General features: G+C 37.3%; 2 protein-coding genes across 6 annotated transcripts in view; one reads left to right on the forward strand and one right to left on the reverse strand.

The window, feature by feature from the left end:
- Window positions 1-4,870: 4,870 nt before the first annotated feature.
- On the forward strand, window positions 4,871-15,543 carry LOC115920041 (ADP-ribosyl cyclase/cyclic ADP-ribose hydrolase 2-like). Its single transcript, XM_030974927.1, has 8 exons — window positions 4,871-5,258; window positions 6,340-6,522; window positions 7,266-7,398; window positions 10,089-10,331; window positions 11,904-11,980; window positions 13,151-13,252; window positions 13,800-13,892; window positions 14,914-15,543. The coding sequence occupies exons 2-8, from the start codon at window positions 6,359-6,361 to the stop codon at window positions 15,074-15,076; spliced, it is 975 nt and encodes a 324-aa protein (XP_030830787.1). The 5' UTR covers window positions 4,871-5,258; window positions 6,340-6,358; the 3' UTR covers window positions 15,077-15,543.
- A 2,777-nt stretch (window positions 15,544-18,320) lies between these two features.
- Window positions 18,321-26,775, reverse strand: part of LOC580912 (sodium bicarbonate cotransporter 3) — a 57,774-nt gene continuing 49,319 nt past the window's right edge. For 4 of the 5 annotated variants that reach the window (XM_003728845.3, XM_780940.5, XM_011664717.2 and 1 more), the window contains 9 exons: window positions 26,496-26,609; window positions 25,866-26,024; window positions 25,311-25,489; window positions 24,859-24,931; window positions 24,164-24,232; window positions 23,652-23,825; window positions 23,011-23,154; window positions 21,905-22,080; window positions 18,321-21,102 (listed from right to left, as the gene is read on the reverse strand). In XM_003728845.3, the coding sequence (XP_003728893.2) occupies window positions 20,967-21,102; window positions 21,905-22,080; window positions 23,011-23,154; window positions 23,652-23,825; window positions 24,164-24,232; window positions 24,859-24,931; window positions 25,311-25,489; window positions 25,866-26,024; window positions 26,496-26,609 (1,224 nt within the window). In that variant the 3' untranslated portion in view covers window positions 18,321-20,966. Of the gene's footprint in view, window positions 21,103-21,904; window positions 22,081-22,329; window positions 22,404-23,010; window positions 23,155-23,651; window positions 23,826-24,163; window positions 24,233-24,858; window positions 24,932-25,310; window positions 25,490-25,865; window positions 26,025-26,495; window positions 26,610-26,775 lie in introns of all 5 variants that reach the window. The other variant, XM_003728844.3, reaches the window with a different exon arrangement.

The raw sequence follows: 26,775 nt of genomic DNA on the forward strand, positions 1-26,775 counted from the left end.
TTGATGATGTGAGCCATGAGTAAAATTTGATATTTTATCCTTTTTTTTTCAAAGTAGCCTTTATATTTTGTATTTCGTTGGACGCAATGGTAGAATTCTTTATGAAATTAGTCATCGGGGTTGTCTGTCCACGACTTACCATAATGGTAGGTTCCCACTGCCGATCAAACCAACCCGACCAAGCCAAATCAAGCCCAATCAAGCCCGATTACCCATTTTTCCCCGACCAATCCCGACCCCATGCCTAAACAGCAGCTCTTCCCGATCGCTATTCGAGCATTCACGACCCACATTCGACCATTCACGACTCCTGCACGACGTATAGTCGACCACAGCTTCGATCTCTTCTCGATCATTCCGATCTACATGCAATCCCGACGCGATCCCTACTAGACCAACTAGAGACGTACACACGATCTCTACACAATCTCGACCCGAGCAGATCGACCTGTTCGAACAGAAATCCAAGAGGACTCGTGAATTGAGTGGTTACACAAAATATTATCGTCAGCTGATGGTACAGTACTCATTTTTCATCAGCGTTCAGTTCATCTCAGACACTTGAGAGATGTAAATCGAACAGTTACAGTTGTGGGCAGGGGACCCGACCCCCTGGCAACAACAAAAAGTTCCTCCCCCCCCCCCCCCCCAGCCACTGAAGGAAATATCTGACGACGTAATTTCCAAATTTCCGGTGCCCCCCCCCCCAAAAAAAAAAAAAAAAAAAAAAAAAAATTAAAAAATGGCTCATCTGACCGTGATTAAATGCCTTAAAAGCCCTAAGCTTCCGGGGACTCTGCCCCCCCCCCCCAATGGATTTCACCTAAGGCCCAAAGTCAGGCACCTGGATGCTCATCTGACGCCAATTAGTGGCCTGCCAGTGTCATAAATAAGGTATCAAAATATGTTCATCTGACTGTAAATAAATGCCTAAAACCCCTGAGCTTCCGGGGGCTCCGCTCGCTGGAACCAACGCCAATTCGTGACCTGCCAGTGTCACAAATAAGGTATAAAATATGCTCATCTGACGATAATTTAATGTATAAAACCCCCTGAGCTTTTTTTGGGCTCCGCCCCCTGGACCCAACACCAATTTATGTCCTGCCAGTGTCACAAATAAGGTATCAAAATAAGCTCATCTGACCGTAATTTATGGCCCAAAACCCCTGAGCTTCCGGAGGCTCCGCCCCCTGGACCCCACCCCAACTCGTGACCTGCCAGTGTCTCAAATAAGGTATCAAAATATGTTCATGTGACGATAATTTAATGTATAAAACCCCTGAGCTTTTGGGGCTCCGCCCCCTGGACCCCACACCAGTTTGTGTCCTGCCAGTGTCACAAAATAATAAGGTATCAAAATATGCTCATCTGACAGTAATTAAATGCCTATGCTTTTTAATTTAGAGGGATATTCGTTTAAACATTCTGATCGAATTGATGGCAAAGGTGGTGGAGTAGCATTATTTGTTTAAAATACTCTCAATCTAAATATTAGAAAAAATATTGATTTAAATATTGATGGCATTGAATTTCTTTTTATTAAAATAATTGTTCAATCAGGGAAAAATAATGTTGTTGGAATTTTTTTACAGGCAACCAAAGGGCGGAATCGATAGTTTCATAAGTGACTTTGACACATGTTTGCAGGAGCTTAATACAGAAAATAAACTAATTTACATTATGGGTGACTTTAATATTGATTTTTTTAAATCTAATAATAAATATAGTGTTGACTTTTTACAACTGTTATACTCGTAACAACTCTTGCCATTAATTGACAAGCCCACTCGTCTTTCTGCTCGTATTGAAACATTGATAGATTTACCAATAATATCAATTCCGTCATTACTTCTGGGATTTTTTACAACAATGTCACGGATCACTTACCAATTTTTAAAATTACGAATAATGCTGGATCTAGTATGCCTGTGCAGAATGTAAAAAAGCGGCTGATTAATGATAAAACCATGAATAACTTGAAATTTGATTTGATGACTGAAGATTGGATAAGTGTCATTTTTTCTAACGATGCAGAAATTGCTTACAAGAAATTTAAAACCAAATTTACCTTATATTATGAAAAAAAATTAACACTAATTACAAAAAAAAAATTAAAAGAAATGTAAAAAACCTTGGTTGAATATTGAATTATTAAAATTAATTGAAGGCAAAAATAAACCGTATAGAAGATATTGTTAAGTGAGATCAAACACAAATAAAACTAAATTTCACGAAGCTCGTAATAGAGTGAATAAGCTGAGAAAGAAAGCACGGCGTAACTATTTTGCTCATAAATTCCAAAAAACAAAAGGTGATATAAAGCAAACAGGGTCAGTGATAAAAGAAATTGTTGATAAATCAAGTAAATCTTTACCTTTATATTTTAGTATTAATGGTCAAGACATTCATGATCCTCTTATTATTGCAAACTGTTTTAATGATTTTTTAAAAATTATTATCGGTCCTAACATGTGCAATAACATCCCCAGAAGTAATGAATATGATTTTAGTAAATTCTTGCCTCAATCTAATGTTGCTTCATTACTTTTAACTCATGTAAATGAATCAGAACTTTTAAAAATTGTGGAATCGCTGAAGAGTACTAGTAGTTGTGGTTTTGATAATCTTAATCCATGTGTTTTAAAGAAGGTATTAATATATATTTCAAAACCTCTTGTTCATATTTTTAATTTATCTTTATGTACTGGTATTGTGCCATCTGATATGAAAGTTGCTAAAGTAACCCCAGTACATAAAAAGGATGATACACATGTTATTGGAAATTGTAGACCAATATCAGTACTACCATTTTTCTCAAAATTTTTTAGAAAAAATTGTTTACAATCGTTTAGAACATTTTTTAACAAAACATGTAATATTAAATTCTTGCCAGTATGGTTTTACCAGGAATGTATCCACTGAAATGGCTCTTGTTGGTTTACATAATTATCTGATATCTTCTTTGAATAACAAATTACACTCCGTGGGGGTGTTTTTAGATTTGAGTAAAGCATTTGATTCGATCAACCATGAAATTATGTTAGAACAATTGAAGGTATATGATATTAGAGGCACAGTATCCTTATGGTTTGAAAACTACTAAAAAATCGAACTTAAATAACTTTTTACAGCGACGTTTTATCAGATCCAATGAGAGTAAAGTGTGGCGTACCACAGGGTTAAATCCTGGCCCCTTTACTTTATACTGTATATAAATGATTTGATTAATTGCTCTGATAAATTGAAATTCATTTTTTTTTTGCTGATCACACCAATATCCTTTATAGCCATGACAATTTCTATGATTTATGTAAATTTCTTAATGAGGAATTATGCCATGTTTCACAGTGGTTTTATTGTAATATGTTATCTCTTAACATTTCCAAATCTAGCTTTATATACTTTCAGCGCAAGCAAAATACAATAACAGAAAATGTATTGACCAATCTTTATATTAGTATGAATAATGTAATCATAAAACGTGTCTAATCCACAAATTTCATAGGAGTTGTTATCGATCAACATTTATCATGGGTCGAACATAAATCTACTATATCTAAAAACATATCAAGGAATATTGGTGTCATCAGCAAACTGCGCCACTTCTTTCCAGAACATATTTTAATCTTACTGTATAATTCAATGATTTTACCTTATTTAATGCCCCCCCCCCCCCCGGCCATACTAAGACCTCAAATAGCCCGGCCTTTTTAGGGTTAAGTATTTAAATAATATGCTCCCTCTTTCATTTCAAAACTTTTGCAATTGTAAATACTAAACTTTTTATGTTGTATAGCGCTCTCTCAAGACACATATTACTTTAGCCTTAAAACAATGTTTCTTGATTACAATCGACCGATTTGCTATTCCCGTTTGGAAATTATATATCAGAACTGCATATCCTGATATTTTCATGGTCGCAACTACCGTGGAATGGCCTTACGCGCTGTTTGAAATAATTGAAATTTACCGGGAGTACGGGTAAATTTTTCATTATTTTATTTCTCGAAAGCAGAAGTGTTTAGGGGCTAAATTTTGTAGTGCTTATATTTCATCCACAGGGGCATCCAAATATATTAAAATTGTAAAGAATTACTATCCATCCAATTTTCATAATTTCCCAAAACTTTGCATTACCTTTAATACATAAGTGTAATATACGATAATACGACAGTTATTGTAAAGCTATTTCATGTTCATGTTGCAATGTGCATAAATCTCATAAACCTTGAAACTGTAGAAAGTTCGATATGGAAAGTCTCCCAATGGCAATTTGCATGGTTTCGGTGTGTGTTGCAATTGTGGAGTATGACCAATTACTCAATTCCTTGTGTACTTCAAATACTCAAAATATTTTCCTAACATAAATTTTATTATCTAACATTCCCCCGCTGTCTCACTCGTCCCACCCTCTTCCCCCCCCCCTCTCTCTGTCTCTCTATCTCTCCCTCTGTCTGTCTGTCTCTCTCCTTTTCCCCTTCTCTCTCTCCCTTTCCCTCTCGATTCTTTCTATCTCTCTCTCTCTATCTCTCTTCTATCTATCTCTCTCTTTCTTTCTCTGCCGATCACTCATTAGCTCTCTCTCTCTCTTTCTTTCTCTCTCTCTCTTTCTCTCTCTCTCTCTTTCGCTCTCTCTCTCTCTCTCTCTCTCTCCCTCTCTCTCTTTCGGTCGCCTGCTGTGATTAAAGCGTATCTGCCATAGTTTACAGGAGGGATTAGACTGCCCTGCAAGGTCACTGGACAGGTGGTTATCTCATCAACTCAGCTCTAAGTTAACATAAGAAAAAGAGGATCATGGGGGACCAATGGTCACCGATTAGGCATGGTTTGTAATATAGAGGGCGCAAGTAGCTACAAGTAGTGCAGTGGGCCTTTAAAACAATGAATAGTGTAACAATTAAGTGTTATTGTAAAGCCATTTCCAGTTCATTGTGCAATATGAATCTGAAGTGCAATAAGGAAACACTAAGCTAGACTGAACTAACAAACCAACATTACCCATGCACCTTGGACTCGGAATTACCCAGGCATCTATAATGAAGAGCTCCCACAGAACGAAGATTATATAGTTCACTCTATATACATTCACCACAGACATACTAGTATATAGCCGCGGATTTCAACTTTGAATTCATTATTGGTTGGATGCAGGTCCCTACTGGACTTCTAAACACTGGATATCTGTTCACTGACCCGGGGTTTTGAGGCAGGAGTGACAGTATTTTGTTAAATTGACAGTGCTTGATCTTCACTCAGTAGTAAGTACAAGTACATAACCGTATCAAGGTAGGTTTCCATTATTTGTAAACTACTTATACAGGCAATAATAGGCTGATTATCTTTGCCCGCGTGACTACCCTAATAAAATGACAAATAAGCGGCGATGTTACACACTGCTTTGAACAACTAGGCTCTATGGTGTACTTCTGAACAGCAATGGCACTATAGTCCGCTAGTATAAACCCTGCCACAGTTAAACAGAAAACGGTATGTATATTGAGCATTAAACTCTAGAGTTTAGTGGTATTGAGTCAAGTTCATTTTAAGATTGACCCATGCAAGCTAGTCTCGAATAGTTCAGACCTCTTTTCTATCACTACATGGGAAGAGTTTTGTCAGTAGCTGGAGATCGCGGTTCCTTATATTTCATGCTGTTTGAACTTGAATAAAGTATTATGGTTACGACTAGGTTTAAAAAGACCAAAAAACAAACACAATAACAATATAAACAAAGAATATTGTGAGACATTTTATGATAGGAAGTCTTACGTACATATAATACGCATGATGTGCTACTTTAAATATTCTAATATTCTATTCGACTTTAGTTTTAAGATGAGTATAATGATTTTTTTTTTCGTTCAGATATATATTCTTCTGCTGTATAATAATATCTTAACCGCCGATAGAAAGAAGAAATGTCAGGTGTGACGGACATATTAAACTTTGCACTGCAATACAAATTGTTTACCCAACAATATGATAACATTAACGTTTGTAGTTTTATTATCAAGGATTATAATCAACTATAACTTCCTGTATTGTTGTATTTCGTGGAAAGTTAATAAAAGAAAATATGTTTTGACTTTTCTCCTAAATGCATTGACATTGGATCTCGAAAAGAATAAATGAATAATTATTGTTACATCCACTGTTTTACAAAAATGTGTATTCTTTCCTATCCCTTTTTCCAATGCATTTTAACCAACTATTAGCAGAGATCGAACTATTGACAATACTATGATGGAATACTCTCAGTCTTGAGTCAATAATAGTTACACTCCAATTCCATGGTAGCAGGAATATTTGAGTAACTTCACTGTAATCGTTTATGTTTAGGAACGAACCAAAATTCGAAATGGGCATCTACACCATATTCATCTACTTGTCACCAATGCTGGCGATGACCGTTGCCTACATCAACACAGGACCAGGGACCACGTCCAACATTACTGACATCTTAACTGGTAGATGCGAGGAATACCGGAAGTGCCTCCTGGGAGAGCCATGTCTCCCGTTCTAGTAAGTTTACTTTTTCTTCCTGCCTTTTCTCATCTTTAATTTTTATGTATAGTAATGTTCATCTCATTTGGAAATTTTTCGAGAAACCATGGGCCTACTAAGGTGAAACCTTTCTCTTCGCATCGTTTTAGATGTACATGTAGACTACTCTAGCTCACCTGTTTTCTCTCACCTTTTCCTTTCCACCTTCACTCTGTCTCATCACTCCCATCCTTCCCTCCCTCCCCTCCCTCCCCTCCCTCCCCTCCCTCCCCTCCCTCCCCTCCCTCCTCTCTCCCTCTCCCTCCCTCTATCTCTCTCTCTCTCTCTCTCTCTCTCCCTCCCTCTATCTCTCTCTCTCTTTCTCCATCTTTCTCCATCTCTTTCTTTCTCTCTTTCTCTCTTTCTTTCTCTCTCTCTCTCTCTCTCTCTCCCTCCCTCTATCTCTCTCTCTCTTTCTCCATCTTTCTCCATCTCTTTCTTTCTCTCTTTCTCTCTCTCTTTTTCTCTCTCTCTCTCTCTCTCTCCCTCTCTCCCTCTCTCCCCTCTCTCTTCCCCTTTCTACCCCCTCTCTCTCCCCCTCTCCCTCTCCCCCTCTCTCAACCCCTCTCCCTCTTCCCCTCTCCACCCCCTCTCCCTCTCCCCCTCTCCACCCCCTCTCCCTCTCCCCCTCTCTACCCCCTCACCCTCTCCCCCTCTCCACCCCTCCCTCTCCCTCTCTCTCAACCCCTTTCTACCCATATATCCCCCACTCTCTGTCATAGTCGCAATGTCAAGTGTCGTGCAGCAGTGGAGTCGTTTTTTAAAGGCATTCGCAATATGGATCCATGTGCTACCCCAGACAACGCATATGATGAATTCCTCAACATGGTCCCACCCACCACAGTTCGTGGCACGGTAAGTTTTATGCCTAATTAAAGGTATTACAAAGTTTTGGTATGGGGTCATGAATTTGGTTCAAATTAACACATTGGAAGCATATGCAATATTCATTGATCGTTGTCGCGGTTGAAATCGAGTCCGGCTAAAGTTATGAAATTATGAATAATATACTATTTATGTTGTATAGCTCCCTCTCAAGGTCCAGATATCAATTCAGCTATGAAACAATGTTTCTTGACTAAAATCGACCGATTAGCTATTCCCGTTTGAAAATTATATATCACAACTACATATTCTGAGATTTTCATGGTTGCATCTACCTTACGGCCATAGTCGCTATTTGAAATTTATCAACATTTACCGGGAGCACCGGTAAATTTTTATATTCAATTTTTCTCGAAAACAGAAGTGTTTTAGGGGCCAATTTTTTCAGTACTTATAATACATCCACAGGGGCATCCAAATATATAAAAAAAATGTAAAGATTCACTATCCAACCAATTTTCAAAATTTCCCAAAACTTTGTATTACCTTTAAGATACTTACAGAAAATGAACAGGGGCAAATCTAGGATTTTGTAAAAAAAGAAGGCACAATATTCTTATTTTTATTTGATAAACAAAAGAAAAAGGTTTTCATCAAAGGGGATAGGGGCATATTCTTAGAGAACTACTACTACTACTACTACTACTACTACTACTACTACTACTACTATACTACTACTACTACCACTACTACTACTACTACTACCAATATACTACTACTACTACTACTACTACTACTACTACTGAGGTATATATGCCACTTGGGTTTTCACAGAGGGGGGGGGGGGGGCTGATCGGACGTGCACTCTCTTTCTCTTGGCCATTTAATTTTCTTGTCTTTATTTTCCATTATTTCGCTCCCACCCCCTTTAAGTGCCGAATTTGGCACGTGCCCCTTTCGCGTCCACCCCACGATTTAAAAAAAAAAGTGATACAAAAAATTATTAACATCTGACTTACCGTATGCGTTCGTAGCACTCACCTAACAATTGGCTTTTAAAACTATATAATTCACTTGATTAGATCAGAATAAATGTGTGCAAGGATTTAGACATGCATAGAACAGGAAACATAAACAAGGATGTCATTGGACAAAGGAAGGAAGAGTGATTCAAATCTTGAATCTGTGGCTAGGAGAATTAAACAATCTACACGTACACTTACATACCACATGTCCCATATTCAAGCACAGAGTCAACGAGGAACTGTGTAATTTAATTGTCCCACTTTTATAATTCGATCTAACCATTTATTAGCTCTACTTGCTTGGAAAGAACTAATATGTATCTCTGTTATTAAATATAGGCTAGCAGACTGGTCGCAATGGTTATAATACGACGAATTGGAATGAAAGCAACCAGTGTCGTAGCTACACGGGGCACGGGTCAGGGGTCATATGTGCCATTTAAAAAGATAGAGAGAGAGAAATAGAGAAGAATTGAAATGAATTATACAAACAAAAATATTCGAGCATTAATAACACGTAGATATTTTACCACATTCTTTTGCAAATGTCTACATTTTGTTTAAAGATGAGGTATACACCACTCTATTTCATATTTTGTATTACAATCATTCTTATAGGGATCATATATTTTAATTTTAATATTTTTATAGTTTGAAAATCGAACTCTTTATATTCCGATAAAACATACGGTGACGTAGCGCGAATCCAGGGCCCTGTTTCACAAAACTTGATATCAATAACAAGTTACAAGCTACTGTTATAAGCTACTGAACCATGGCATCTGATTGGATGAGAGCAGAATTATCATAGAAATTAAGCATTTGTTATAGATAAAAAGTTTTATGAAACGGGCCCCTGATATTGAGGGGCCGGGTACAAGCTGACATCATGTGGATATCTAGTCGGAAAATGAAACGGGAATTGACAAGGCTACTGATTCGGGGGGTACGGGATAGGGTCCTTTCGTCTTCTTTTCCCCGACCATCTCCACCTTCAATCTATCCCTTTCTCTATTTTTCTATTTTACGTTTTATTTTCTCACCATTCGAATGGAGGGGGGGGGGGGGTGTTCTCCTGCGCCATTGTAGCTATGCCACTGAATATACATGCATATGGACCAGCATGTATTTGAAGACGGCACTTAAACTCAATTGATGGTAGATGGTGGTGTTTAAAGAGGCACTTATTTAATATCCTTATAGTTCAGAAAACATTCGATATGTAACTGAAGGCCATAGTATTCCTCTCAACGCTGTTCCAATTATCATTAAATTTCATGCAAGTCCTGTACTATAATCATCGAATTATGTTAACATTCTTAATCATTAAACAGATTTATGCCCCTCTCCATTCTTTCTCTCTCTCTCTCTCTCTCTCTCTCTCTCTCTTTCTCTCCCACTCATTCTCATTTTCTCGACCTGTTTCTGTTGTGATTTAGCGTTTGTTAGTAGTTTCTTATCCTTTTTATCATTCTACCCTTTCTTTATATTTTTTTTTAATGCAATAAAAATGAAATTCACATTTTCCATTAGTCTATGCCATTAGTGTTTCTGTATTTTCAGTCAACTTTACAAGCTTTAAGATTAGGCCTATATGGAGCAAAATGAAGAACATGCACGAAACTAATTTCAATGATCATCCTGTGGTCTACCCTTTTTTCCCTTCTTTAATCTTTTAATTGTTTTTCTGTACAGACGATGTTTTGGTCGGGTGTTATGGGCAACAACATACCACAGGACGTTGCTCAGGTCACCCCTGAGTTCAGTGTGCTAGAGGAGACCTTTCCGGGTTACATGGCAGGTAACCTGTCCTGGTGTGGCGCTACGGACGGTGATGGCACGGGACTCGGACTCAACTTCACCGTCTGTCCGACATGGACAAGTGAAACGTGTCCCAACAATACCAAGGCGGCATTCTGGGCTAGGGCATCGAAGATGGTGAGTCTTGGCGCTCGCGACCTTTATGGGGGCACAACTGGCCCCTGCCCCCTTTTAAATCCCTAAATTGTCCCAATAATACAAAGACGGCCTTCTGGAACAGCGCCTCGAAGATGGTGAGTCTGTGCATCCTCGATCAATAGGGACTTTTCGATTTGCACGTCGATATAGTGGACTGCTACAGTCATGTGACGTCCTTTTAAGGCACCGTCAATCGAAAGTCCCTATTCACGGGCACAATCGGCACCTGCTCCCTTTTAAAACACTATAGTGCATGTCTAAAGTTGTGTTTTGTGCACGCCGTCAGCTTTATCCAATTCAATTCAATTCAATTCAACATTTATTACAGATAAAAAGAATCACTATTTCTGAATAACCTTGAGATGCTACATCCAGATTATTATCAGATTATTTTCTTTACAAAGTGTTAGCGCCTAATGTACATAAAACTGTGCCGGCCTCTATGCCAAAGTAAAATAATCGGATATGTAACTAAAAAACTGAGACAATTTCAATGCACTATACTTATTTCAAAAGTGAGGGGTTAAGTTCAAAACAAAAAAATATGAGTAGAAATCAATCACTTATGGTCAGTTGTGTTGATTCAGGACGAAGAAGTACATCACGATGATGGTGGAAAGTGCTTATAAATCGCATAATAATTCGTAGAATTCCCTATGAGCTTTACTTCTTTTGGAAACAATACTGCATTCACATACATTGTCTAAGGACATAGAATACATGGATATTATATGAGAGCAATTCAACTAGATAATAATATCAAGATGATAGCAATATTTACGTGCTTCTGAAAATAGTCTAGGCCTATATTGTGTGAAATAATAATCGGAAGAGAATGAGAAAACATGGCAAGTTACAGCAGTCGGGAAAGAGTAAGAACCATGAGGAATCAAAATGCCCAAAGTCTTATTCTGACCCAATACTATACTATAGGACGCGCAGTTCCTGGGGGATAGAGCATTTTCTCATTCCGGTCCGTCCCTTTGGAATAAGCTGCCACTTAGTATTCGTAATTTAACTACCCTTCATGCCTTCAAAGTTGCTCTAAAAACCCATCTCTTTCTAAACAGTGCTATTTAATCATGTCAATGTAGCGTAATAATTTGTGTTGTTTTAGTTTACTTTATTTTAGTTAAGAAATTTATATTTTTGTGATAGTAATACATGTATGTACAGCGCCATGAGCGTCAGAGCCTGGCGGATACCGGCGGTATATAAATATCCATATTATTATTATTACTATTATAGTTGCAATTTTTTTACTGTAGCAATTAAATGAGATATTGGTAGGAATATGTTTGTAACCCACCGATGTAGCTATTCACCCAACAATTCACCCTTTGAAGCTAATAATAACGTGCGTTTTAATTCTAAGGTTTACGGGAAGTGATTTTGAACTATTCAGTCATCGAAGTATGCCATAGTGCATTGTTGGACTCGAACTCGCATAGCGTGATTTGATTATGAATACCATCATTGTATTTGAATAAATACAATTCTTATGCATATATAATCTAAACGCTCCGATGATAATATTTTTTCCTGGTACAGCTAGCAACGCAAGCTGTTGGTGACGTCTATGTTGTTCTGAATGCGCAAAGAGCTGGCGGGGCTTTCAACAATGGCAGGTAAGAAATTATCATGTAACTCGTTTATCTCGACCCCACAGCGGCGATTGGGGACTTTTAGATTTGCACGTCGACAAAGTGGACTGCTACGTATGACTTCATTTTAAGGGAAAGTCACACTGCCTTAAAAGGACGTCACACGTAGCAGTCCACTTTGTCGACGTGCAAATCTAAAAGTCCCTATTTTTTTTTAGAGAACCACTAACATAGATCCCTATTTCTGTCACTGGCGGATCCAGGATTATCTGATGTGGGGAGGGACACATGTCCGATGGGGGGGGGGGGGGGGAGGGGTAATCAGTCTATGATTTTTGTTTTATTATTTCCCGTGCCCCCTCCCCGCCATCCCCTCCGGATTAACCACTGTCTGTATGCCTAAACATTTGACGATTGCAACACCTTGATGATATTTTTGATAGTTGGCGTGGCAAATAATCTCATCAAAATTTAACTAACAACCAAGGGCATTGTAAATTTTAACCACACACAAAACAAAAAGACAGCTGTGACATTTTGCCATTAAAATTGATATTCTTCTTTTCTGCGAATCAAACACTGAGCAAAAAGTTTTTTTTGGCATGAAACATGTAGTTGCCAGGAAATGTTGTAATGTTCCTATCAATAGGTTTAAGGTGGGGGGGGGGGGGGATACAAGGGTGAAACATGGCCCAGGGGCCCGTTTCATAAAACTATTCAATAACAAGTTACAAGCTACTGTTATAAGCTACTGAAATCATGGCATGTGATTGGCTGAGAGCACATTTGTCAAAACAAAAAGACAGCCGTGGCATTTTGCCATTAAAATTGATATTCTTCCTTTCTTCGAATCAAACACTGAGCAGAAAGTTTTTTTGGCATGAAACATGTAGTTGCCAGGAAATGTTGTAATTTTCCCATCAATAGATTAAAGGTGGGGGGGGGGGGGAATACGCTACCCCCCCCCCCCCGACCATGCGAATGGAATTTTGGATTTTTTGAAAATCAAAATACACGTACCAGCATTATGCCAGGACTATCCAAGGGTGAAAGGGGGAAAGTATATAGCAAGTAGTGACTGTCTGATTATCTTCAAAGCTAAGAAAATGAGATAATCGTTGTTCAGTCGAATAAACCTAATATACCAGACTGTGTATTACCTTTCATTTGTTGTGTTGTTTTGTCATTTTTCAGTATATTCGCCACGATAGAAGCACCTAATCTCAACCAGGACGTGGTCACAAATGTCGCCATCTATCTCATCCCAGACTTCCAACTTGCAATTCCGAATGAGATGTAAGAACAAATTAAGGACATTAATATTTGTTTTCTTTCTTCATTTTGTTTTCTTTCTGCGGGATTAATTACTAAATTTTCCGAATAACGGTCCATTCATATTCGCCTCACATGACCTAAAGTGAACTTAACTCCGGTCGACCTAAGCTTCATGGGGACGTATGGAGTCCCAGATTGAAGGCCAGCGAGACCAAAAGGTATTTGTCTGTCTCTCTGCCTCTCTCCGTCTGTCTGACTAACTGTCTGTCTGTCTGTATCTCCCACTCTCTCTCTCCGTGTCTGTCTGTCTTTCTCTTTGAGTGATATCCACAAACTGGCTTTTGCAATAATATTGCTGGTTAAATACCCCGACGATACCGGGGTAATAAAGTTAGGGCAAATTTAGCATTTGTTATAGATTAAACATTAAGAAACCGGCCCCAGGAGCGTCACGGCGTGAGGGACATGAGGGCTTTTACAAGAAGCTGTACCATTGACATTTATTTGAGTTTATATAGCTTAGATTCAGGATTAAATCAATTTTTGATTTTGATTTTTATCATCCAAGGTATCGAGAGACGTGTACCAATGGAAGCGTTTTGTACTTGCAGAATTTCTTGATGAACATGAATTTTAATGTGACATGTGAGGAGAACCCTAAGTAAGTTAAAATCCTGGAAATATCAATAAGACGGGTATACTAACATATTCAAATGTATGGATGTTTCTTTTATGGGGACCTAGTGACGAGTTATTCCATTATCATGGTATTAGTGAATGAACAACAATACTTGGAATCCAGTCTGCAAACATTACATGTTGCTATGTCGGGCAAGTGTCGGGCAAGCTTTCAGGTTGGCAAGAACAACCAATTTCGTTTTAAAAAACATGCATAATGTGCACATTTTGAATATGTTAGTAAGCCAGCCTGTTAAACATGATCGCAAAAGAGTTTCTGAAACTCGGCCTCAAGCACTTTCAATAGCCCACCACCGATTGATATGTGCGAACACCATACTGATGATGATTACGTAATCTGAATATGATTTCAATGGAATAAACAACGTAGTGGTATTGAAATAAGGGAGTTTACAGATACAATCTGCGCATGGGCAGATAAAGGTCATTTGTACCAAAAAGGTAAAACCCACCAGAGATGAATACTGGATATGCGCTCATGAAAGGTATGTAACATTATTCATTTATGCACCAACGGTACATTCTAAGATACGCAGGTGGAGGTATTCTTTAAAAGAGGGCAAACAAAAGGTATTTATGAAGCCCATCTAGGACTTTGGTAGTTATTATTCTAAGATGCTCAAAGTGGAACTTCTCCATGTGTAAAAGATCTGTGGATATTTGGGGTCATTTGTACCATGTGCTATCTGTAAACTCCCTTATTACATGGGATTTCTTGAAAGTGCGCATGATTGTGTTAACAATGTATTGTAACAGAGGCAATCACATGTGAATAAAATGAAATTATTAGTTGAATGCATGCATGTTTATTTTCACTCATTCTCTCTCTCTCTCTCTCTCTCTCTCTCTCTCTCTCTTTCTATCTCTCTCTTTCTCTCTCTCACTCACATTACATTATATTTTTCCAATAATTTTCTTTCTTTTACAGACTTCCAATTACTACCGCAATTTTCTGTCATATTTCTTGTTCTTTATTTTACTAGGGAAATCATGTGGCTTCAGTGTGCTCGGTTTGCAAATAGTCCATACTGTGGGCCATACGCCAAAGGTAACCCGGTAGTAGCCGCATCAATAGTGGTTATACTGCTTCAAGCCTTTTTCGCTATGTCTCTCAGTGGTTGGAATACAATATCTACTACCCTATAAAGATTGGGATGGTTTTTTGCGAAATCCTAGTTTGCTTGCCTCGAATGAAAACAGAAAATCATGTTTAAAAGTAATTAGTGATTGTTAACGAAATGAAGAAAAAAAGAACGAGAAATTACGAAATGTTAACAAACGCTGACATTATTTTTTTTTAAATTCTGCATGTATTTGTTTTAAATGATAGTTTATTGAGATTTATGTAAATTTATAGAGACAGTATGTACAGTATGTAAATTAGAAATCGCCATTCGGCAATCGGTCACAAACATTGATAAGAGGGTGATGTCATCAAAATTAATGATTCCTCTTTGTTCATTAGTGTATGAGAATTCATATTTCTTTATCTTTAAAGTTCTAAGAATAAACTAAATCAAATGAATAGTGTTGTTTATCCTTGGTTTCAGGATGTAAACATTAGTCCACGCCTTTAATCAACAAAAAAATTATACAATGACTAAAATAAGCCGGGTAAAATGTTATCCGTTATTGGGTCAACTTTACCAAACTTTTTGCAGAGTGTATTGTGTCTTAGACATTTCAGACATTTAGATATTCTAATAAACATATGGATACTTGTTTGGAGGTGGTCACAATCCAAGATTTCCAAACTACACCCAAAAAATGAACACGCCATTTTATCATGTTTATAATGACGTTCTTTACATCTCTTCATATTAAATTTGAATCTCCCTCGTTACAACAATCAGACAACGTCGATTGTATACACGGTACTCATGCTACTGTTGACGATGGTACTTGAAGCCCCTCTAAAGTGTTGAGAACCCCAATTTCGCCAAAAAGTTTGATGGCAAAATTGCATTTAAATTGTATCATAATGTGAAAGAGGATGTCATTTAAGACACACTTCTGCAAATAGAAGACGAATCTTGATAAAAGAATACATAATTTGTACGCAGAAAACCTAAATTTTGTATTCTTTCATCAATATTCGACTTGAGGCACATTTGTTTTGAAAATCCTTGCGGAAATGTGTTTTAAATGACATCCTTTTTCACATTAAGATACAATTTAAGTGAAATTTGTGGAGCTCCCAACACTTTAGAGGGGCTTAAATCGAGATTGATGATTATTATCATCATCATCAGTTTCACCTCGGGTTCTGATTATATCTGGCAAACAAACTCAGGTACAAATAATGACGATAAAAATAAAATATAATAAGAACTCCGGGTAAAGAAATGATCAGCCTTTTCTACTAGAGTTTGCGAAAAGTGAGCATGGATTTCGTCTTTAGGTAATCTTAAACATTCCAGGTCATTTTGAATTATTTATCATGCAATGGAATGGTTGTTTGGACCAGTAAACATTGCTTTTTTGCTTATTTTTTACGAAAACTTGCAGCAATATGACATGTTCCGTAAACCACCAGCACCGATATGCATACAACGGATTCCATTTTCTAATATCTCGATTACCCAGTGTTTTTTTGTTCGTTTTTCAGTAATTTCATAATCTTTCTTTCAATATGTATTTTCTTACTTTCATATCATCATACACTCTCTATGGAGTAATTTTCAAATGCATGGCCAATTCGTTAGATTCTACGACAATTTTATTTGTGTCAATAGCAAAACTAAAAACACGAGGTATATGCTTAGTGATGATTTTGAGGCAGAATGGGGGAGGAGAGGGTGAAACAATTATAGAATGATTCAACAAAATTAAGCTTGTCATGAGCTGGGCTGTCTCTTCGTCATCTTTGCTTTGTTTTGTTTTATTTTGTTTTGTTGTTGTTTACTTCGTATGACTGATCAGCGCTTGGTATAGCAGTGGCATAAGCATGTGTCAATTGTCAATTCTATTTTGAATTGAGCACGTATGCCTCTGTATCCCCATAGCTACATAATATGTCACTGATACGCCCCCAAATGGTAAGTCCTGTTTTAATTTGTATGACGTCATGCAAAAATTATCTTTAGAATTTATGATTAATCACACATTTAAAAGAGTTTGGGAAAAACATATTGAATGTGTCAGAAACTTTGTCTTTCAAGTACTCTAAATAAAGGGAACCGATTTTGTCCTAGAAAATATGAGTGCGTTAATTTCACCACGATATAAATGTCTGTATAGTTATAATGTACATTATGCTTGTCTCATTGTTCCATGTTACTTTTCGTCTATGGTATTTTCCACCTTCTCTCCATTTGTCTTATCTTGTTACCATTCCATCAAACTGTCGATTTTAACTGTCCCGTCCACAGGTACTAAATGTTTTTTTTAAACCCTGATTGATAGATTCACTCGTTAATGTTTTAATCATTATGTCCGTATTTTATAACGTATATTTTTGAATTTCTAATTTTGTGTGTATGTTTGCATCAATGCAATAACGCAATATTAACAATCCCTTTTGAGACCACCTTAATATTATTGTATAACTTGTTGGAATTATACGCTTTTGGAAGCGGCCTATGGAAATTCATATTATCTGTTGGCTCTTAATGACGTGAATTATGCATGAGGACTATTTGATATTTTATCTTTTTGTTTAATGTAGCCTTTATATTTTGTATTTCGTTGGGCGCAATGGTAGAATTCTTTATGAAATATGTCATCGGGGTTGTCTGTCCACGACTTACCATAATAGGCCTATTTCTTCTTGCTATTTTCAATGGTGCACAATTAATAAAACAGCAAATGGCGGATATTGTGTGGATTAGGAATTGATCTCTTTTTTGTATTTTGTATTAAAAGCCTATGTTGGCAGTTTTTGTATAAATTCGTGGTTTACAATTTGTATTTAATTTGAGCTTGCATCTGTTACAGTTTTCTGGAAGCAAACTTATTTGTTTTCCACAGTGGTGTACCACTGAGATGGGGCACCCCATATACCATAGACAAATACATCGAGTGGAAGAGAGAGAGAAGGAGAGAGAGAGAAAGAGGGAGAGAGAGGAGGGGGCGAAAGAAGGGGGTATGAGGGGCTATAACCACTGCCATCTGTTCCTATATTTTTATTTTCCCCTCCATTCCCTTTTGGCGATCTCATTCTCCCCCTCTCTCTCTCACGCGCAAACACACACACACACACACACACACACACACATTGTGCCTATCACTTTTCTCTCTCTCTCTCTCTCTCTCTCTCTCTATCTTTCCTCCTCTCGCCCTTTCTCTCGCTCTCTCCCTCCCTCTATTTCCTTTTTTATGTGACTTTCTCTGTCTCTTAGAACAAACAGGACCCGCCACAAACAAAGTACATGAAATCGTTCGCTCATTATTTTGTTTTATCAATGCCTCTTTAATTGCTGTAAAAATAAAGACTCACTAATCGTACAAGAATACAAAGAAGACCAGGGGTTGTCTTTTTACTGTAAGCCCGCTTACGACATAAGCGCCAAACATATACCACTTACCACTCAAATTCAAAGCTCCACCTTGATATCCCCTTTGCGGCGCCAGAAAAACGTAAAGTTTTGTAATAACGGAATTATGTTACATTATTTCAACATGCATCAAATTGTTCACTATAACGTGAGAGGTGTGGACTGTGTACAATTATAGAATAGTAAAAAAAAAAGTTAAGAAATGTCACTAAACACATTTAAAATTGCTGATATTCGCATCCAGCAATTTACTGCGTAACACCTACCCCTCAACATTCCATCGCTTGCTTTTTGCTATAATACAAATATTTTGTACCAAAAAAAGGTAAAATAATCTCTTAAAATGTTTTTTTATTTCATTTAATCTTCACATATTTATCTCCATTCACCGTTTCCAATACTTTAATGTTAACACTAATTTAGCTTACGGTCACACTCTCAAACATCACGATATTCATTACAGAAATTAAGGTATCTTTGAGCGTTCAAATACATTTAGTAATAAAAAAAGAAACATACATTTATCAACAGTGCATATACATAACCTTAAAATGAGCGATGCAGGACCAAATATTATTTCATCTTAAAATCGGTTTACCATCAAACAATCAGTTACTCTAAAAAGTTCCATGAATACCACTTTTAGCCATACTATCATCTCAAATGTATACAATGCAACATACATATTTACGTATAAGAGAACAAATATATATTTCTAATGATTTCAATTTTACTTTTAGGACCATGAGGTCAATTTCACTTTTAAGAATTTTGATTTCGTTCGATAAAATATCTACAAAAATCATAAACAAGGCACTTATTGGAAGTGTAATTTTCTCGATAAAGCAAACATTATTGGTAAACATAGAAAACATGGGTAAAAAGCGAATATTTCAAGACAGCTAAAACCATACGGTATACTACTAAAATAATATCACCGAGCAAATAGAAAATATACTTCGACAGTAAAAGCAAATAATGACATTAATGGGTATGGGCCAACAAGATTAATGAGAGAAATAAGTTAAAAACGTTAATGATCATTAAAAACGGTAAAGCTATCTAATACAAATTAAATTATTCCGCTTTTATCATTCTATAATTACAATTGCAACTGCTCTGAAGTGCATTATTTGTTGAAAATCAATTCATGATTCAATTCTGGTTTACTGCAGCACATTTTATTCAAAATATTGCAAAATAAAACATTTATTGTACTCAGCACCTTAAAATCACTATGGAAGATGAATGTTACATGTATTTAAAGTATTCAAGTAGTGTATTGGAATGAATGTTTTAATCATGGACAATTCTAAAACAAATCTTCAGAAAGACATTGGCATTTATGTTTCGTAACTCACAAAATCATCAAATAGAAATAGAAAAATATAGCATTGCATTCATTATTGAATTTGTTTTAAATTGCTTTGAAAGACTAATCATAAGAAAGACTCAATACACACGTGAATTCATTAAATTTCATTATACATACAATGTCATCTTTTTGCATAGTATCACGGCGTGAAATTTTGTTCTTGACATTTTTATTTTGTGCTGGTGAATATTTACACGAGAAAAACATGAACATGAAGATCGCGCAGAGAAGTTAGTGACTCGTTAACAAATTTAAAATTTCATCCGTTATACGTCATATGAATTGAGAGAAAGGCAAATATAATTATTTCACAAAACGGATATCTACGCACAAAGCACACACCATATTTCATGTCATTTCGAATATCTAAAACAAACTAAACGCCATAGTAGTATAACCACATGAATACCGTTTCCAAATTCAATAAATGCTTCTTTTTTTTCTGATATAGCGAAGTGGCGATAAATATGATTTCACACACGAGTGAAATGAAATTAAAATGAATACAATATTTGATTAACATGGAAGCCGAAATAGTGTGAAATTCAATTAATTTGTGAATTCAAATAAGAATACAAAATCACGAAACACATGATACTGCACTTGATATGCTATTTTTTTCAACGAGATAATCCGGAAGAAAAGAATATACCATTTATTGATTAATCTAATTCAAATCCAATCGACTTTGATAGTCGTTATTATCCTTCGACTTCTGGAGAACTCGCATTGATCAGGATATGATTAATGTAATCATATTTAGGGTGATTTCAAGTAGGGTGTTTTTTTCCTGAAGTCTGGTGTAAAATCAAATTGAACAACACACAACAGTCTGCCATCTTGCTAGATTGCTAGGATTTAGTCGGTATTGAGATGAAAATTGAAAAGAATTTTGGATGGTGTTATCATCAAATGTAGCCAAATGTAGACCAAGAACTTTGGTGTTAGATCAACCTATGTTTTTACTTTTCTTGTGGGGAGGGGGGGGGGGGGGGTGTTGGGGCATCTATATTACACCAAATACCAAAGCCAACATGTGAATCCAGAAGTACATTCTAACACGATCTTTTAAACCGTGGATTTCAGGTTAACACCAGAGAATAGTCAACAACAAACTTGAAAGCACCTCCATTTCAGCAGGGATTTTTGTTATGTCTCTCTTTCTTTAAAATCGCGTATCGTCCATGTCAGCCTGAACACCGAAACTTGAGGTACCGGTACCACTGGGGAGGTCGATTCCTTCTTCGGTGTTCGCTCCCGGATTCGCTTCAGGATCCTTGATTGTTTTAGACGCCGCGCGACTGTAAATGTAATTGGGTGCAAACAGAAGTGTCAAAATCAGTGCCTAGTTCCGTTTTTACATGGTCCCTCCACCGTGCATTATGTGTTATCCACATCTACAATCAATCTTTAGACATGATCTATTTGTTAACGTAGGTAGGTGTCATTCCACGCACTTTCTTTACAAGAATTAAAATATTAATATCTCTCATTTCGAAGCCTAGATTTCAAGATTTTGGGGTCGGTTTTTTGTTAATATGCCTTATTCAAACAACGGTCTTCAACTAATGCATGCACATGCCGCACAATTGCTTCAGATTCGCAGAAAATAATAATAGTATAACAACAAATATTGATGAAAGTATTTTCTACTATATGAGCAAACATCGAAGTAAATGGTGCCACTTAATCGAAATGCGTATGTAAATGCACAATACGATAAGGTTAAACATGCAGTATTTCAGTATTTTCAGTTCGAAAGATTTTAGTGCATATATTTCAGTCATTAGCACATAATGTGTGATATCAGTATTAGTTCAATACAACTCATATTTCGTGCATTCTGTGTATAGTGTGTACATCACAAACCAAACAAAAACAAACACAAAACAATCAGTACAATAATTCACTGGTTGTTCAAGTCATAGACTTGTTAATGATTTAGTCATGGTTTTTTATTTCAAGGATGAATGGATGGATGGATGACGAAACTATAGGTTAAAGTTCATGCGGGATGAAGACATCCGGGTCATGCAGGTTTCTCATCTGAGCATGCAAGGAAGATATTACAGCTTTTCTTCCCGTTCTTCTATGAGTGCATACCGGTTGCGAACCGTTGGTAGCGGTGATCCGCTGAGCTTGCTGAGTGCCTTGGCCGTCTCAAAGTCAGAGTTCGGTTCCGAGTCACGTGGGTTGTACGTGACCTTCTCCGCGGGCACGGTCAGTGTCTGACCGCTCTCCAGAGCGATGGTGAGTGTACCGGTACGAGCACGGGTCACCTGTGATTAAAAATAAACCACATACATACGACCCCAACGACGATGTTAGAACGATTAATAGGTTTAGTATTCCACACAAAATAAACAGTTAAGACGAAAAATGAAAACATTAAGCGGACTCCAAAGATTCCTGACATTCAACACGTAACTCACTGATGATTGATAACCAATGTGTAAGACTATAAAACTTGGGAACAGTTAGGTCGACCGGAATACAAACCGGAAGATGATTCACAAATTCGTACTTACTGCATGACATTGTATTTGTCGAGATTTTTCCAATGGCCTTTGATTAAACCTTTATAATCAGAACAGAATGACTCCTTTTCGAAGGGATAGAACAATAAAAACTCTATAAAATTAGCTGAAACTATAATTTGTTGAGGCACTGTGTAAACTAAGGCCAACTCGTTATGCATTTCGACTATGATATATGAAATTCCTTCTCCGAATTATTTAAAGAAAATAAATGGTCATGTGTCTTTGAATAAATAACAGCAATATTCAATCAGATATAACCTCGATTCTTCAAGCTCTTTATCGGGTACTTATTAAATTGATTTAAAGTTCAGTACTTGCCCCGTAAAGTAGTAAATAGACGGGGAAAATTGCCTTTTATGCTAATTTCACTGACCAAATAATCTCAAGTAAACCTCCTGTTTTAAAGCAATTGATACTTTCACTTGAAGATGAAGAGAAAGAAGACAGCAGGAAAAAAATCTAATGAAGGTATAGGAATAATGAGAAGAAGCAGAAAGATAAGAAGAAGAAGAAGAAGAAGAAGAAGAAGAAGAAGAAGAAGAAGAAGAAAAAGGAGAAGGAGAAGAATAAGAAGAATGGGGAGAAGCAGAATAATAATAATAAGAAGAGGAGCAGTTAGGAGGAAGAGGAATAAGACGACGATTTAAAGAGATGGGTCACGTGACTTACCTGCTCGCGTTGATCCTCGAGATGTTTTTCCTCATCATCCTTGGCGCGCTTCTGACTCTCAGGGATGACGTCATCAAGTACATTCAGTTCGTATTGAGTGAAGACGAATTCCAGGAGTTTACGAACAAACACAACAGCCAATACCTGGGGTAGGGAGAAAGAGGTAGGTGATGGTTATAACGGTATAAAATACTGTCTTACAGATATAGCATGGGCGGTCTAATTTAGTGGATGAAATGTGACAGAACAAGACAATTTGAATGAAGGGAATTAAATTCACGTTGAATTCTCCCTGGTTCTTAAATTTTCTTTCTTAAGATCTTTTTCACACAGTCATCTCCTTTTCCTTTGTTCGCCATTCCATTCGGGTGGAGCAAGTGCCCCTGTACCCCTTAGGCCTAACTATGCCACAACAAATAAGTTCGGGTAATAGACATTTTAATTATAATGTGAAATCATATAATTTTGCGTCATGGAACATAAATTGACCACTCGCGGACTTCTTATGAAATATGCGAAAGCTTCTGGTCTCGCCCAGGATCGAGTTATCGCATGCGCAATCATATGAAACTCCTGATTGGCAATTCATTCAATATTATTGACCGTGTTCGAGTTCGACGATGGTGACGGTAAGGACCTACCATGAGAGGGAAGACGATGGAAGCCTTGGATGTCTTGATGAGCCAGAGCAGGACCAGGCAGGTGAGTTGGACCAGTGTGAAGAGATGGACCCTCCATAGCTTGACATGACGCAGATAGACATAGTCAGGCTGATGTTTGGCTGGGATCAGGTACAACATCATACGGTCCACGAACTGAAGAAAAGAAAAATCAGTTTTTTAGTTTAAAAGTTTAAAAATTAGTTTAAAAGTTAAAAAAATGTTTAAAAGTTAACAAAATTAGTTTAAAGTTTGAAAACTAGTTTCAAATTTTTAATTTGTTTAAGTTTTAAAGTTTGTTTGTTTTGTTTGTTATTTAAATTGAATTCACTGTTCAAAACTGTCCATAAACGGTGTCTTCCAAACAACTTTGGTTGATTATGTAAAATGGCCTCTTGTTTATCAGCTTCCCCGATGGTTTAATGACGTCACGGGGGAATTACCCCCCCCCCCTCCCTCGTCCCCGCCATAGCAAGAGAAATCCACACACATACCTGTACGCCACGCAGAGATGAGATACCCATATACAAGAAGACACCAAAGAGTACGGGCATGGGGATGAACTGAGGAAAAAGACATGAAGGTAGATGATAAGTTTTTAGAAATTTACAACAAATTTTTTCATATTCTACTAAGGAGATATTGTTCGAGATCTATGTCACTATAAATCATGTATAATTAGACTGAGCCCTCCCTTTTTTCGGGCTAATTCGGAAAAGAGGTTAATCCTGTGCTAAAAGATACAATATAGTAGAATATTCTGTAATGGTTTGATTTACATGCAGATGTTGCACTTACATTCCGGCAATGTCTGAAATCATCCTCTCTTATATATTTAAAGATTACTGTCAACATAGAATATAATTAATATAGAGGGCTTAAAGGCAACATATTCTATTGACACGTTTTTAGATTCACGTGGACTGCCATCTGCTGCTCGTAATGTCCAGATGTGTCGACAGCCATGTCCCACAATGCATCACCAACTACAAGACGCGCGCGTGACGATGTTTGGGTACTGGAGCCGGAAATCACTTTATTTAAGCCTTTACCAACGGGTCGCGCAATTGAACATATACAAATGGTAGCGATGTCGGTAAAATACCTTGCCTTACTATGATCGAATTCAACCTGTTCTATTGCAATATGTTCATGTTTTACATGGTGAAGTGAAAGCCAAGGTCCTTACCTTAAGAACTGAAGTCAGCAGACTGGATATACCGATCATGGCAAACACAAGGATACCTGTAATACGCTGCTCCCTAGAGAATCAAACCAAAAAGAAAATAGAAGAGTCGCGTTGACATAATGAATAGTGAATAATTCCCAAAATGTAAACAAGATATGAAATGTCAAAAAAAAATGTCCCCTTTCTTTCTTCTCTCTTGTTATTGTATTTCCTATTCATATCTCCTTATCCATTTTTTTTCTATATTCATCCATATCCCACTCTTCCCTTCTCTCTCTCTCTCTCCCCCCCCCCCCTTCTCTCCCGACCGATGTAAGGAGGCACAGTCGTACTCTTTTAAACCCAAATCTTAACTAATTGTTAAAAGAACGGTTTGTTTGACAGAAATTCTTCGGCATCATCCCGCACCACCCATTTAGTGAAGAGAACGCTTGACCCGGACGTGATCGTACCTGCATCCTACGACCTTAGGGGGTTCTCCGGGGATGGTGGTATCGGACATGACACGCAAGCTGTCGACGTGGTTGATGGAGAGAACGGTAGCGGCGACGAACCAGGGCATACCAAGCACGGACATGACGAAGAGGAGGATGGCGATGACGAGCAGATCGAGATGGTAGCCGAATCCTTTCTGTATTTTCCAGGAAGAGAATCAAAAGTTGTCATTTAATTGAGGAAATTTCTACTTTGATACACCATTGATTTATTTGATACCGTGATAATATCCTGAGTGAGTTTCATAGATCTTCATCATAATCATGATAATAATTAGCGATATTCATCTTATTTCTCAAATGTATGTGTTGATGAATATATCCTCAACTTGATCTATCAATCACCATCATCAGCAACGTCATAGTCATCATAATTGTTATGTTTACCATCATCATCACTATCATCATCATCATCATCAATATTCTTATCATCACCATCATCATTTATCATTGACTGTATCATAATTCCAAATTAAACGTATCATCCATGAATGACACCCTGGTCGTTATTACCTTAAGTTTGTTCTCTCGACGGTTGACGATGACGGCAGTGATCTGTTGGTCCATGAAGATGAGGATGGAACAGAGAAGGGCCGGGACGATGGCTGCGAAGTAAGTCCACCATGGGTTGTTGAAGAGAGGGATGACCCATCCACGGTCTGCGCGGGTAGGCTAAGCATGGTGAGACAGAACCGACATGAATAAGATTACTTCTAACTTTAAAACATTAGGGTAAAAAAAAACGTGGTCGTTTATTGCAAGGGCAAATGAAACTATATGAAAGAGTGTTAGATAACTAATGATGTACCTAAAACAATAAATAGGTTCATATTTGGTACTCAATTTAACGAAGATAACAACGATATCAGTTCTTATAATGATAACAATGTGGCTTCTTCTGTATCGCGCTAATGATCATTACATGACTGTAGAACTACCGCGCTTCATTTAAAAACCAAACCAGGAATGCCGTAAGTACAGAGAATGAAATGTGTCTCCTAAACGTATCATTGTGTCACCCTAGAATTTGTACACACTTTTGTCTTTCAATCTTTATCGTTTCAGAATTGTACCCCCCCCCCTTTTCCTACATAATCCTGATGCCACCCTGGTGCTATAGGTAAAAGAAGTGGTGATACATACCCTGAATGTATCTGGTACAGTGAGCTTGGGGGTGGGGATGCCGACCCAGATATCAATTCCAGTCATAGCCAGGAAAGCCATGAAGACTCCAAAGTCACTGATGATGTAGCGAACCTGTGCATGAGAAAACCCGTCAAAAATGTGATGTTACTGCGACGTTACTGCGACGTTGAGGGGATACTGGAATGACGAAATGGACGTTACTGTGACGTTATGGGTTAGGTTTGGTTAGGGCTAGCGTTATACCTATAATGATACTGCAAATTACAGTTATCTTCAT

Source organism: Strongylocentrotus purpuratus, unplaced genomic scaffold (genome assembly GCF_000002235.5).
Source record: "Strongylocentrotus purpuratus isolate Spur 01 unplaced genomic scaffold, Spur_5.0 spur5_scaffold_7, whole genome shotgun sequence".
In the NCBI taxonomy this organism is placed as follows: domain Eukaryota; kingdom Metazoa; phylum Echinodermata; class Echinoidea; order Camarodonta; family Strongylocentrotidae; genus Strongylocentrotus; species Strongylocentrotus purpuratus.

What these genes read in the sequence shown, in the direction of transcription:
- LOC115920041 (XM_030974927.1), top strand. Translation starts at nt 6,359, where the DNA reads ATGGGCATCTACACCATATTCATCTACTTGTCACCAATGCTGGCGATG. An exon ending in GAGCCATGTCTCCCGTTCTA is followed by an intron (nt 6,523 to 7,265) that starts GTAAGTTTACTT and finishes TCTCTGTCATAG; the next exon opens with TCGCAATGTCAAGTGTCGTG. An exon ending in CCACCACAGTTCGTGGCACG is followed by an intron (nt 7,399 to 10,088) that starts GTAAGTTTTATG and finishes TTTTCTGTACAG; the next exon opens with ACGATGTTTTGGTCGGGTGT.